The sequence below is a fragment of the Microtus oregoni genome, unplaced genomic scaffold (assembly GCF_018167655.1).
Source record: "Microtus oregoni isolate MIOR12 unplaced genomic scaffold, Mior012 000011F_ref0000422, whole genome shotgun sequence".
NCBI classification, from domain to species: Eukaryota; Metazoa; Chordata; class Mammalia; order Rodentia; family Cricetidae; genus Microtus; species Microtus oregoni.
In genome coordinates this window covers 50,121,321-50,134,054 of record NW_024543070.1, presented here as the reverse complement: position 1 = coordinate 50,134,054, position 12,734 = coordinate 50,121,321, and the positions used below count along the sequence as shown (strand labels likewise).

General features: G+C 50.9%; 1 protein-coding gene across 1 annotated transcript; it reads right to left on the bottom strand.

The window, feature by feature from the left end:
* Positions 1 to 11,723: 11,723 nt before the first annotated feature.
* On the bottom strand, positions 11,724 to 12,296 carry Tifab (TIFA inhibitor). Its single transcript, XM_041659752.1, has one exon. The coding sequence runs from the start codon at positions 12,294 to 12,296 to the stop codon at positions 11,724 to 11,726; it is 573 nt and encodes a 190-aa protein (XP_041515686.1).
* Between the last annotated feature and the right edge of the window lie 438 nt (positions 12,297 to 12,734).

Below are 12,734 nucleotides of genomic sequence, written 5' to 3'. Positions count from 1 at the left end.
TCTTCATCGCCTATTCTATTCTATTCTATTCTATTCTATTCTATTCTATTCTATCCTATCCCATCCCATTCTATTCTGTTTGAGACAGGCTTTCTCACCGAACGTGGATCTTGCCATTTCAGTTAGACTGGCCAGCCTACAAGCTATGGGGACCTGCCTGTCTCCACACCTCCAGCATTGGGTATATAGCTGTATATATACACCTATATAGATATATAGGTATAGCTGCCATGTCAACTTGTTACAGGAACACTGGGGATCCAAAGTCGGGTCCTCACGCTTGAGTGGCAAGTACTTTGACTACTGAACCATCCCCCCCCATCCCATGGTTGGTCTTTCATAACTTAGGATCTCATACCCCTACACTCTGTAGGGATGGAGGGGGCAGGGAGAGCCCTACCTAATACTGGGTCTAAGAGAGAAGAGCCCCTTTCTCTGTGGCTGCACCTCAGGATATCTGACCTCTTTAGCTCTAGTGGCAGAGGATTTGTGCTGAGGTGTAGGCATGCTTTCTGCCAAGATCCAGAGGGCCTTCAGATCCCCTGAAGTCCACTGCATTCTACCAGAAGAGGGTTCCAGGTCATTCTGTGTGCAGAGCCCGTCAGCGGTAAGCTATTCCATGGCTATTCCACGGCTGGGCCTTAAGCCGCCCTTTCTGAGGATCTCTTGCCCTCAGTGAAGTCCCAGCTAGCGGCTGCGGGCGGAGCTCTGCAGGTTGGGCAGTGACTGAGATCTCCAAGAGCTGGCTGCCTATCCTGGTGAACAGCAAGAGAGAACACTCTCCTCCTCCACCCCGTCTTAGTCCACTGCCCATCATCCAAGCACAGCTTCTTCTAGAAACCTTTTCTCACCAGCCTTAGTCTGAGCTGAGAGTCCTGCTAGAAACCAGATAGGGTTGCTCCTCCCTATAGGGCAGGACCTTTGCTTTCCACGCTCTCAACAACCCACCATCTCACTCCGCCACCACAGGCTCTCAGAGGCCGGCCTTGGGTCATTCTTACTGAGCATGCTGTGGACGCAGGACCTTTGGAACAACAGGGGTTCACAACTCTTAGTTCCTTATCTGTAGCTTCTTGATATTTCTTTAGGTTTTCCACCCACCCCACCCTGGCTCTTCCTTCCCTGGGACATAACTAAAACTAGTTCACCACCCTTCTTTGTGTCTGCCATTCCTCCTGAGGTCATCAGTGCGGTTCCTTCTGGGAGAAACTTGGCTCTGACCCAACATCCAGCTTCCCAGACCTTAGAAAGTTCTATCAGATGGGGGTGCCTGTTACCTGAAGGTGGGGTGAATAACTGCCTACCACTAGTGCTAAAGTACTGGTCTTCCGCTGTGCTGAGCCCTCCTCCACATGTCACCCCATCTTCCTTGGCATCCATGAGGTGAGAGATGCTTGTGTTACACACACAAAACAAACACGGGTGGGGGAAGCTAGAGAAATGTCTCAGTAATTATTAAGAGCACTTACTGCTCTTTTGGAGGATCCCAGGGTTTGATTCTGACCGCCCACGTGGTGGCTCACAACATACTGTAACTTCCTGCCTCTGTGGGCACTGCAAGCACACAGCATAGAGACATACATGCAGGCCAAACACTCACACACAAAATTACACACACACACACACAAAAACAAAAACAAAAACAAACAAACAAACAAAAAAAAAACAAACAAGGAAGACTGGGTGAGGTTGATTGTTGCTAAGGTCACAGAACTAGGAAGGGGTAGAACCTCGGTCTTGATTTCGGCTACCTAAAGCCAACATCTAGGCTTTTCTTTCTTTAAATTCCTTTGCTTGCCTGGTCTGTTTTCTGCAGAATTTTGGGAAATGCTGGCTCTGTTTCATCAGCAGGGCCTGATGTAAGGTCCCTGGGTCTTCCCTTGTTGTCCCTGAGGCAAACCTTGGGTGTGCAGAACATTGTATTAATATCCAAAATATCTAGAACAAGCTGGCCCCGCGCCCTGGATGTGGAAATGCCATTTGCAGTCGGCACAGCGGTTGGAGTGGTGTCTTTGGTGTACTGAGTCAAGGGACCACATGGAAACACTTTAGCCTCGCTGGGCCCTGGAGAGGTCCTGGCTGGAAGCCATGAATGGCGGCAGGTCCAATAATTTGGAGAGGCATGTACGGCTGTGCCAAGAACTGAGGGGAGTTGTTTGGAGCCTGACCAGCCATTCCTGCTCATGGGGAAAGCCATCAAGAGATGGGCCCCAGCCCTGTGAGTGGAGCACTTCAGGACGAGCCGCTCTATGCTGTAAGGTTCTGCTGGGCAGTGAGCTTAGCCACTGAGGTTGGGGGCGAGCTGTTCTATGCTGGGTGGTAAGCATAGCCACCGAGGTCATGGACAAGTCTATTTCTGATCTTGTCTGCAAAGAGGAGGTGTGTCTTTTTCTTCTTCCTCCAATGGCCAGCCAATGGCCAGAGATCCCCCATTCAGGAGATTGTAACAGAGACCCAAAGGCGTTTGGTGTGTCTAGGAAGACAATTCAGGCTGTAACAGCTGACCGCGGGAGAAGCCATGGGGTACCAGCCTGTGAAGATGGGACATTCTGCACAGGTTCAGCTGGCTCTTTGAGCACATGGATGACCCATCCTGCGTCCCTACTCAGCCTGACCACACAGGCTGCAAAGCGCAGGCCCTCCCTGGGGCCTCGAGGGAAGATGGCCTCCCCCATCATCTGCAAACCTCATCTCCAGGCTCAGCACTTCCTCCCAGGTGGGGCTGCCCCTTCTCGAAGCTCAATTTCCCCATCAGCCCCAGGCCATATATCTTGCCTTGCTTTCTCCTGATGCTTTATAGCTTGCTGGAAACACGGTTCCCTAGCACTTCGGAAGGTACCACTTGAAAGCACCTCAAGCTAACCAATGCGATTCTTTTTTAATTTGAGGGGGCTTATTTCTCTGAATGGCTTTCCTGACCTTAGCAGGGCATGCCCCCCGATATTAAACATTTTTTTCTTTAAAAAGAGTGCAAAAATGACTCACATCTGTTTGATATTTAATTCAAATTGAATGGCAGGATAGGAACAAAATTGCACTGCAAACGACCATAAAGCGTGATTTTTAAGAGAGCCGAGCACGCCAAACCTACAGAAAACAGAGAGATACAAAGACAGAAGGGATGGAGCCTGGGCAACGGGTGTCTCCTGCCCGGAAGCTGAAGCAACAGTGGCACTGAGAGAGAAGGAGGTGGGAGAAGGGGACAGTGTACACTGGAGGCTGTGTGGGGCTGCTTTCCAGACCCAGCAGGGTCCAGGAGCCCAGCGCTGAAAGCTGCAGGGTGAGGTGTCATGGGGCCCTGCAAGGGCTGCTGGGTAGCTCTGCACAGATAACATGGGTGACCAACCATGCACTGCCCTGTTCTTAGCGACCAGGAGACCAACTCAGAGAACCTAGGCTAAAACCCTTTGCTCCTGCTTCCTGCTGATCCATTTTCCAGAAGCATTAGCATCCTGTATCCCAGAGGGCAGAAGATGAAGTTTAGAGAACCCTGTTCTTCCAACCTTGTGAGAAGGAAGGGGGTCTCTAGGTGCCTATGTGTGACCCTCAATCTGTCACTGACTCTGGAAAGACGAGATTATGGCCGTTTATCTGCTACTCCCTACCAGGCTGCATTTTAAGGGCTGCCTGATTCCAGTTCTTGCATAGGCTCTCCAGTTATAAAATACGACAGGCCACCCTTGCTAGGCAGACCTCAGCAATGAGGCTCCACCAGGCAAGCTCAGAGCTAGCCATGGGCTGCCCTTTATCTGTGGATGGAGGAATGGGAGGTAAGCAAAGCCCGAGGGCCACCACTGACCGCCTGAGAAGGCCGGGCTCCCTTCTGCTCTCTGACCCTGCATTTCCTCATCTAGAACATGCTACAACTAAGCCTTCTCCTGAAGTTACTTCTGACCTCTGTGGTGCTTTAAAAAAGAAAATTGTTCCTGCGTGGTAAAATCATTTCATGTTTTAAAGGCATTTTTACTTTGCTTATTTTCTTGTCCCAACCAGCACCCGAGTACTGGAGACAAGAATGCTCTCCATGCAGCAGGGGACTGAGGCTTTGTCATAAGCATTGGTTGTTAAAGACTACGAGATGTCAGATTAGCGAGACGGCTCAGCCATTAGGAGCACTTGCTATTCTCACAGAGGATCCAAATCCAGTCTCAGCACCCACACAGTGGCTCAAAACCATTCATAATGTCAGTTTCAGAGGATCATAAGGCATACCCTTCAAGCACAGACACACATGCAAACCACACATTCATATATATATATAGATAGATAGATAGATAGATAGATAGATATAGATATAATCTTTAAAAAGATCATGAGATGTGAGACATCTAAGTAGAACCAAACCATTTAATTTAATAATAAGATATATTTGGGGGCTGGAGAGATGGCTCAGTGGTTAAGAGCACTGGTTGCTCTTCCAGAGGTCCTGAGTTCAATTCCCAGCAACCATATCATGGCTCACAATCAAGTGTAGTGAGATCTGGCGCCCTCTTCTGGCGCACAGGCATACATGCATCCATAACAAAATAAGCCTTAAAAATGTTAAATAAGCAGTGTGATGATGGCACCATTGGGGCGTGGTCTCTCAGTGGCTATTGGCTGAAGAAGCCGAAGTAGCTCCCGCAACAGAGCAAAACCGTTTTCATCTTCTCAGTTGAGCACCCGGATGTTCAAAGTCCATTTGGTTGGCTCCCGCAACAGCTTTACCAAGGCTTCATCAAGGGTCAGCTCAGCCTTGTCCTTAGAAGCCTGCTCTTGCCCCACCAAAATTATTCTTCACAGCTGACCCTCCTGCCTACCGGGAGCCAGGCAGCTGCCAGTCTATAGGCATGTCTGAGAGTTTCTGCCACATACAGGGTTTTTTCTGGTAGCAAGTAGACATCTAAAATGAACCCCTGCGGAGATGGGGACTTTTGTGCCACAGATAACTGCTTTCAGTGCCCCAGCATTGGTGTGGAGCTGGGCGGTAGAGGGCTCTTATCAGCAGAAGCAGCCAGGGATCTTTCTGTAAGGATCCAGTGGCTAATGTGTCTGCTGGTGCTTGGTGCATGGTCCATGTAGTAATAAGTTGTTTTCACATGTTGGGTTATTCCACCGTCACAGAGGGGAGGAAGGTGCTAACAGTATTCTCATTTTAGACAAGGAAATGGTGGCATGTGTGATGATGAGGTTGTTAGAATCAGTGGAGAACATTTAGGATTTGGGGATTGGTCTTCTCTGGACACCTCTGCTCTATGCCCTGACTCCTGAGAAGGGGAAGAAAAGCAGGGCATTATGACATCCTGGTAATGGCTTAGGCGAGCCCAAAAAGGCTATGTCTGTGTGTCACTATGCTGTACCCATCCTCTTTTCTACAGATGCTTAGGTTAGAGAGACTGGGGACAGAGCTCCTGGGCAGTGGTGTCCTCTGTACGGTGAGAGACTGGGGACAGAGCTCCTGGGCAGTGGTGTCCTCTGTACGGTGACTCTCCCTCCCAGCACTGCATTGTACATGGTGGACACTGACAGGGAGCACACGGAGCTTGCTTTGGAGTTTGGTCCACCACACTCTTCTCGCCTCCGTTCTGTCCTGCAGGGATCCAGGCCCTTCAGGCCAATAGTCAGTCTCAGAATCCTTCGTCAACTGTTCCTGCCAATGGGAGGTCTATTGGGAGATGGGGGCTCACGAAGAGGGGAGCCACCCCACCATCTCTGCCTCTTCCTACCAACTCACGAGCCACTTGTGATCCCAGCTGGCCATGGCAGTTCAGGATCGGGGCCACCCTAGTGTCTCTTACACCACCCCCAGTTGCAGGGGTGCAGCCAGCCAGCAGTGGTTATAATGTCTTCGCATGCCCATCTCTAAGTTCTACTTCCTCTTTAGCAGCTCAGCAGTTCTCTCACTTGTGTCTCCAATTCCCCAAATTACATTTTTTAATTTTTCAATACTTGTGTTTGTCTTTGTTTGCCTGAATTGACCCCGGATGACTAAAACTCTCTAATCAGGGATACTTGATAGTGTTCCTGTACCTAACCCATCTGAGACAGGCTCTCCGGGAGAATAGCATCATGACATCTGACCCTGCAGAGAAGCAACCCCAGAAATGTCAGGTCTGTCTGCCTGGCTGAGTCCTGGTTTCTCGGGCCAGCTTCTGCTTCCCTGAAGACACTCTCAGCCCCTGACTCCATAGCTTTAAAAGAAAGCAGACACCTTAGCCAGGCTTCCTTCCAGGAGTTAGGAAGCCAGACTCCAAGCCTGGAGCTGGGGGCTTCTCTGTGTTGATAGTATACAGAGGGATTAGGGGAGAAGAATCCCATTTCTCTAGAGCCAGGTCCACATGGTGACTCCTTCATTCCTGCATGGATATGATCATGACTTCACGCTGCTTTTTTTCTGGCTCCTTCTTGTTCCTGAATGTCTAGAGCTGTGCCCTTCCCAGCAAGCACCCCCTCTAAGATGCAGATGTTGTCATGGGGATGGAGGCCATTTTTCTCCTGGAAATAAATACTAGAAAATCCGGGGCGAGGCTGGGGTGAGGACGGGTGAGTTGCGTGCTCTCCGGAGGACGGAACAAGCTCCCTCGCCAAATGGCACTTTAATGCCCTTGCAGTTCCCATGCCTAAAGAAGAAGGTAATCACACTCCGCTGCTGGGGCTCACCTGGCCCTCCATTGCTCACTTGGGATGCTCCATTCCCTCTGGAGCATGTGATTGGGGAACAAAGGTAAGTGGGAACAATCTTTTCCTCCATCACCCACCCCAGCAGGATTAATGCCTTGGCCATAAAGCGTTTACAAACTCTAAAGGGAGACAATAACTTTCCTTCTCACGGCCCCGTCACGAGGAGGTAGTGCATGTTTCCAATAAGCTGAAAATGTAGCTCAAATGGTAGGTTTTATTTCACTTTAATCCGCCTGTGAGTTCACATTAAAGGTAAGAGGAATCAGAGTCCCGCAATGTGAACCAAGTTCACTGAAATCAATGGCTTAACCCCCTCCCCCAGATCTTGGCCAGATGGAGGGGCTGAGGCAACAGATAGTGACTGCGACCCAGAGGCCGATGGAGTAGGAGGCAGTTGTCCCAGCTCGCGCTGGTTTCTGGGCAGCAGAGGTAGTGTGGAGCCGTGCACACTCAGTGAAGCTTGCTTGTTTCTGACACCTCGTGGCTGATGGCAGCCTGGTGGTGCAGTGGGTTGTTATAGAAATGATCCTCTGTCCAGGTCCTCAGCTCTACCAGTCAATCAGTCACTGGGAGGCCTGAAACCAGACCCCTCAACTAAAGCTTCCTTTACACATTAATGGAGCAACTGTTCCCTAGATGTCATACTGCTGTTCCCTCGGTGCCCTGCTGGTGCTCCCTCGGTGTCCTGCTGGTGCTTCCTCGGTGACCCATTGTTGCTCCCTCAGTAACCTGCTGGTGCTCCCTCGGTGACCCTCTGGTGCTCCCTTGGTGTCCCGCTGGCAGAACTGACTGCTGCTCCTTTGCCTACCAACAAGTATTCTTTCAGGTTAAGAACTGTCCTGTCCAGGCCTCTAGCAGGGTGGCCTCATGGTTCCCTATGGCTTCAAGCAGAACTGGTGTGTGTACATGGCAGGCTGGCACAGCAAGGTGGGTATTGCTGGTGTGTGCCTGGGATGGGAAGCAGAGAAAGATTTGGTAGGTGACTGGCCTGGACTCAGTCTAGCCAGAGACCCCTGACTGGCATTGCTCAGGGCCGTTCTCAGGGTCTCCTGGAGGAGCCTGCCCTCTTGCACCTCTATCGGAGACGAGAAGTGCTGGCAAGAGGACATCGTCTCTCCTTCACCATGACAGCCACCAGTGCTGGTGACAGCACTGTCTCCTTCACCATGACAGCCACCAGTGCTGGTGACAGCACTGTCTCCTTCACCATGACAGCCACCAGTGCTGGTGACAGGGCATCGTCTCTCCTTCACCATGACAGCCACCAGTGCTGGTGACAGCACTGTCTCCTTCACCATGACAGCCACCAGTGCTGGTGACAGGGCATTGTCTCTCCTTCACCATGACATCACCAGTGCTGGTGACAGGTCACTGTCTCCTTCACCATGACAGCCACCAGTGCTGGTAACAGGTCACTGTCTCCTTCACCATGACAGCCACCAGTGCTGGCGAGAGGGCACTGTCTCCTTCACCATGACAGTCACCAGTCACCATGCAAAATCGCAAAGCCCAGATTCCAGTTGAGTTGGGGTCCAGAGGCTTGAGGAGGAAGAGAAAGGAAACACTGCTGTGTTCTGTTTGAGGCAAGGAAGGGACCGACAGCTCTGTCTCATCCTCCCAGGCTCTCTGGTCTTCTTGACCTTGCTGGCTACTTAGCTTTTTCCACTGTGGGCCTCTGAGTGCTGGTGTCTGTGGGTTTACCTCAGACCTTTGTCACTGTTGGCCTCACATCCTCTGTCCAGCTCCATCCCAGCCACTGGGAGAGCAGCATCCCACAGTCCTGAGCAGACAGTGTCGGTTTGGGAAGGTGTGCATTATCAGTACCTGTGAGGATTAAATAGCTTCAACAGGCAGGGCAGGGAATGACCTTGGAATTTCCAGACGTCTTCTCTGGGATTGCAGTGGTCTGCGGTCCATCTGATCATAAGAGATTCTCCACATATGGCAGGTGCGTTTGCAACATATGTGTACACGTAACTGAGCCCACAGGATCACATATGCTTAGCTTGTTCCATTGCACTGGCCATCACTAACCGACCCTCCTGAACACTTACTGTGTGCCACAGACAACTGTACAGCCAGTGCCTCATTTTCCTTCTACAGTGACTCTATTGTAGGAGTCACAGGTCCAAAGATCATGGGATGGTAAGTGAGCAGCATGAATTGCCCAGAGAGCTCGAAACAACCTGTGTTTTGTGCATATAGGTGTTTGCATGTCTGCATGTTCGTATGCTTCCATGTGCTTACCCCCGTGGCCATACATGTTGCCCTGCTGGAAGGGGGGGGGAGGCTTAGAACATTCTTAAGAGATGGTTAGATAAGAGCCTGTGTAGGCAAGAGAAGTGGTGGTGATGTCAAATCCACAAACCAGGGTCTTAAAGTCAACCTTGAAATCTCAAGTGATAGAGGGGGATGGGGGCATGAATCTGATGGCTTGAGTTTGTGTTTTGCCAGAGGAGGGAGGTCTAGCAGAGTTTGCTGTCTTGAATACTTAGCACAAGCCAGGTGTACGCTTGTGACTGACGCCTTGGGAGACAGATGCGAGGTAGCGAGCGCAAGGCTACTCTGAGACTCACAGTGAGACTTTGTCTACAAAAATACTAAAACTCAAGGAAAAAAAAGAATAAGAAGAGAACGAGGAGGAGGAAGGAACGTTTCCGAGGAGACTTTGTGAAAGGAGCCAGATGTTTCCTGGCGTTTCCCCTTCCTGTGTCTGGCCTGTCATCCTCTACCCACTTTTCCGCGTGAGAACCTCACAGACACTTCGCCCACAGAGGAAATGTGCTACGCTATCTCATGGACGGTTAGCAGGGATGGGCTCATGCCTTCCTGGATGGAGAGAGGTGCTCAGGCACTGTAGCCTGTTCTGAAAGTTCTTCAGAGGTACAAGGGGCTGCACCCAGAGACCCAGGTGCCTTCAGCCTTGGGTGGCCAGCAGTCTCTAAGTGTGGCTTCTCAAGCTTTGTCTGTGGGCAGCTGCTCTGTAATACACAGACTGGGCAGTGCTAGAATCTTCCAGGGATCTGTGCCTCCTTTAGAATTAGGGGCACATCAAAGCAATCCTGAGCAGAGGACTGCATCAGCTGAAACTACAGGCAGGGCCTCCTCCCCACTGCCAATAGTGTCTCTCCTTCTACAAACCTAGATCTTCTGATACGAAAGTAGCTTAAAGCCCCCTCCTCCCTCCAGGAGCCGCTCTGAAACAAAACCGGCAGAGTCAGAGAACACTGGAAGCCCTTGAGCTCTGGAGCCACATCACCGAGGTTCAAGTTCTCCAAGTTCCATGTTTGTGATGAGCCTCAGGATTTGTATATTTTGGCTTCCCTGTCTTTGGTCTCAGAATGGCTGGCCTTTCTTGAGTGCATTCTGTGTGGCAGGTATGGCACTAAGCATTTTCCATGTCCCGCCTCCTAAGAGCCTCTCAACTGTCCTGGCAGGTAGGTATGCTTGTCTTCCTGGCTTTCCAGAGGGGGAAATGGAGAGCAAGACAGGCTAAGTCACTTGCCCAAGGTCACCTGGGTCACAAATGACAAGGCCCTGGCTAGATAGTTAGCCTTCTGGGTCTTACGTTCCTTCTCTGCGAACTGCACTCGAGATTATCCGTGTCTATCTGGGGAACTATGAGGACTGAAAGGTAGTAACAGCTGGCTGCAGATTTCAAGGACTTAGACACTGTGACTTGCTTAGCAGAGGTATGGACATACAGTAAGTATCAAGTTCAAATCCACTTAATGATAGGGTAGATCTCAAACCCAATCAGAGGAGAGAGAAGATCCAATCCAACAGCTGAGATAAAATAATTAGGTCATTTGTTCCCATTGCTTATCTCTCCCGAGGAAGAGCAAGCTGCTGGAAGGCGTATTTCTAGGGCAAAGTGTGGGCTTATGGTGGTTACCCGAGTCTGAGGGACTCTCCTGCTCTCAAGAGTCAACGTGTTTCTAAGTGACAAGCAGCTGCTAGCCCTCTGCTCCCTTTTCACTAAGAAAATTCTCCAACCCTTGCCTGCTCCTGAACGATCCCATCCCCAACCCACAGGGAAGATAAGCCCAGCAGGCATCTGGTTTACTCTGAGTGGGATAACTTGGTTGACTTCAGACACAGCCTTGCCTTCCAACCATGAAATTAGTTCTGAAAGAGCCTACTTCTCTGGGAAACCATCTTTCCCTGAGGATCTTTGCCCTCTGGTGAGCAAAGGCCTTGGTCCAAAAGTGACAGAGAATGGGAGAAGAGAAGGAAGAAGAAGAAGAAGAAGAAGAAGAAGAAGAAGAAGAAGAAGAAGAAGAAGAGAAGGAGGAGGAGAAGGAGGAGAGGGAGGAGGAGGAGGGAGGATGGGGAGGGGGAGAAGGGGAAGAAATAGTCAAGCAGTCCTGGCTCCTAGCTCCCCTCCTGGAAGCTCTGAGCACTGCTTACAGCCTTCCCAGAAACTCCTACCTACCTTCCCAATTTCCTCTCACACCTCTTCCAGGTCCCCCCCCCCCACACACACACACACAGCTCCATACGACAACATGGCGTACATGTGGCCCATCTGGGGCTCAGGGAATCCTACTGAGTATGCCAGCTTAATGAAATACTTTCAGTTTATTAAATACAGGCTTTCCTAAGCCCCGAGTGCCTGTGGATATTTGAAAGCTGAAGGCAACCCCGAGCTACCCCAAATGTCATCTCTCTACGTGTCCTTGCATTCCTGTTGCGATCCTATGCTTCTGTTCTTCAGCAGCCAGTAAAATGAGCAACATAAAGTAACTGCAGACAGACAGGGGAGGAAATGGTGTGTGTATGGGTGGGGGTGTTGGGAGAGACTCCCAGAACCCCTCAGGGCCTCTTAAAGTATATGAAGTTCCCATTACCCAGAGCCATGAAGGGCACTTTTCCACCCATGGGCTGCTCAAAGTTTACAGAATCAGTTTGCTATGAAGGGGCGACCAGCAGGCCTTGCATGTCAGCTTCGTGTGTCAATCTCGTGTGCCGTAGCTCAAATATTTCAAACCCTGTTTTAGCAAGGCTTGCTCTCAGCCAGCAGGGCTGGCAGGGTGCTGTGTCTGGGGGTTCCCTCTGCAGTTTTATTTCTGTTGCTCCTCTGGGGCTTGGCTGGAAACTGCTGTCTGAGTCCAGGAGGAGCCATGGGGAGACCCCAAGAGACCATGAGTTGCCTCCCTCCGAACAGGAGGAGTCTCTTCCTTTACGTTTTCCCATTCGTCAGTCTCCTGGGCCTGGGGTCTGTAAATCAGGGGTGAGGAGCTGAACCGGAAGTAGCAGACAAAGGCATCAAGGGAGTCACCCCCCTCTCTGCGGACTACCATCTGGATGCCGGAGAAGGAGATTCTGTTAACAGCGCTGAGGGGCACCTGCTCCAGGTACCTCAGTGGCAGCCCATTGACCCACACACAGCTCTTCCGGGACAGTACCTTGAGGCAGAAGGCCAGCAGAGTGCTGCCTTTCTCCAGGTAGGGCTCCAAGGACAGATGGTGTCGAGACAGCTGGGGCAGCTGCAGTTGGATGTGGGTGTCCTTCCCTCGTCCCACCAACAGCCGACTGGTATCGTGCTGCAGCTGTAGTGGGACTTTGGCAAAGGCAACCTGGCTTGGCGTGGAGTGGTACAGGCTCACTTGCAGGATGGTGAGGGTCCTCTCCATGGATGAGATCCTGGACAAAGACACACACACCTTTGTGTCACCTTGGGGGTCCTGGGGCCACGTCTTGCCAATGAGGACCATGGCTAAATGGATACAGTTATTCTGCCCAAGCAAGGATGGAGTGGAGGTTGACATTAGTGTTGGAACTCTGTTTCTTCACAGCAGAACAGGACACATTGCCCGTCTTCCCTGGGTTTTACTATTTTGTAATAAAGGCATGCCTATCCTTCTAGGCATGGGATAAACCTTACCAGCTTACAGGTTGGAGTCTGAGAGTCTGCAGGTCACCAGAGACAGTTTGTCTCTGCGTTAGAGGAACAAGAAAGCAGACGCATGAGGCTTCCTTGTATCTGGCAGGCACGAACAAACAAAGCCTCGCAGAGCCCTTCTTTGAGCCAGGTGTCAGCCTGGGTGCTGTGGTGAGGCAGAAGGAGACAG

Bases quoted from the DNA above. Each gene is read 5' to 3' on its own strand.
- Tifab (XM_041659752.1), bottom strand. From the start codon at position 12,296: ATGGAGAGGACCCTCACCATCCTGCAAGTGAGCCTGTACCACTCCACG.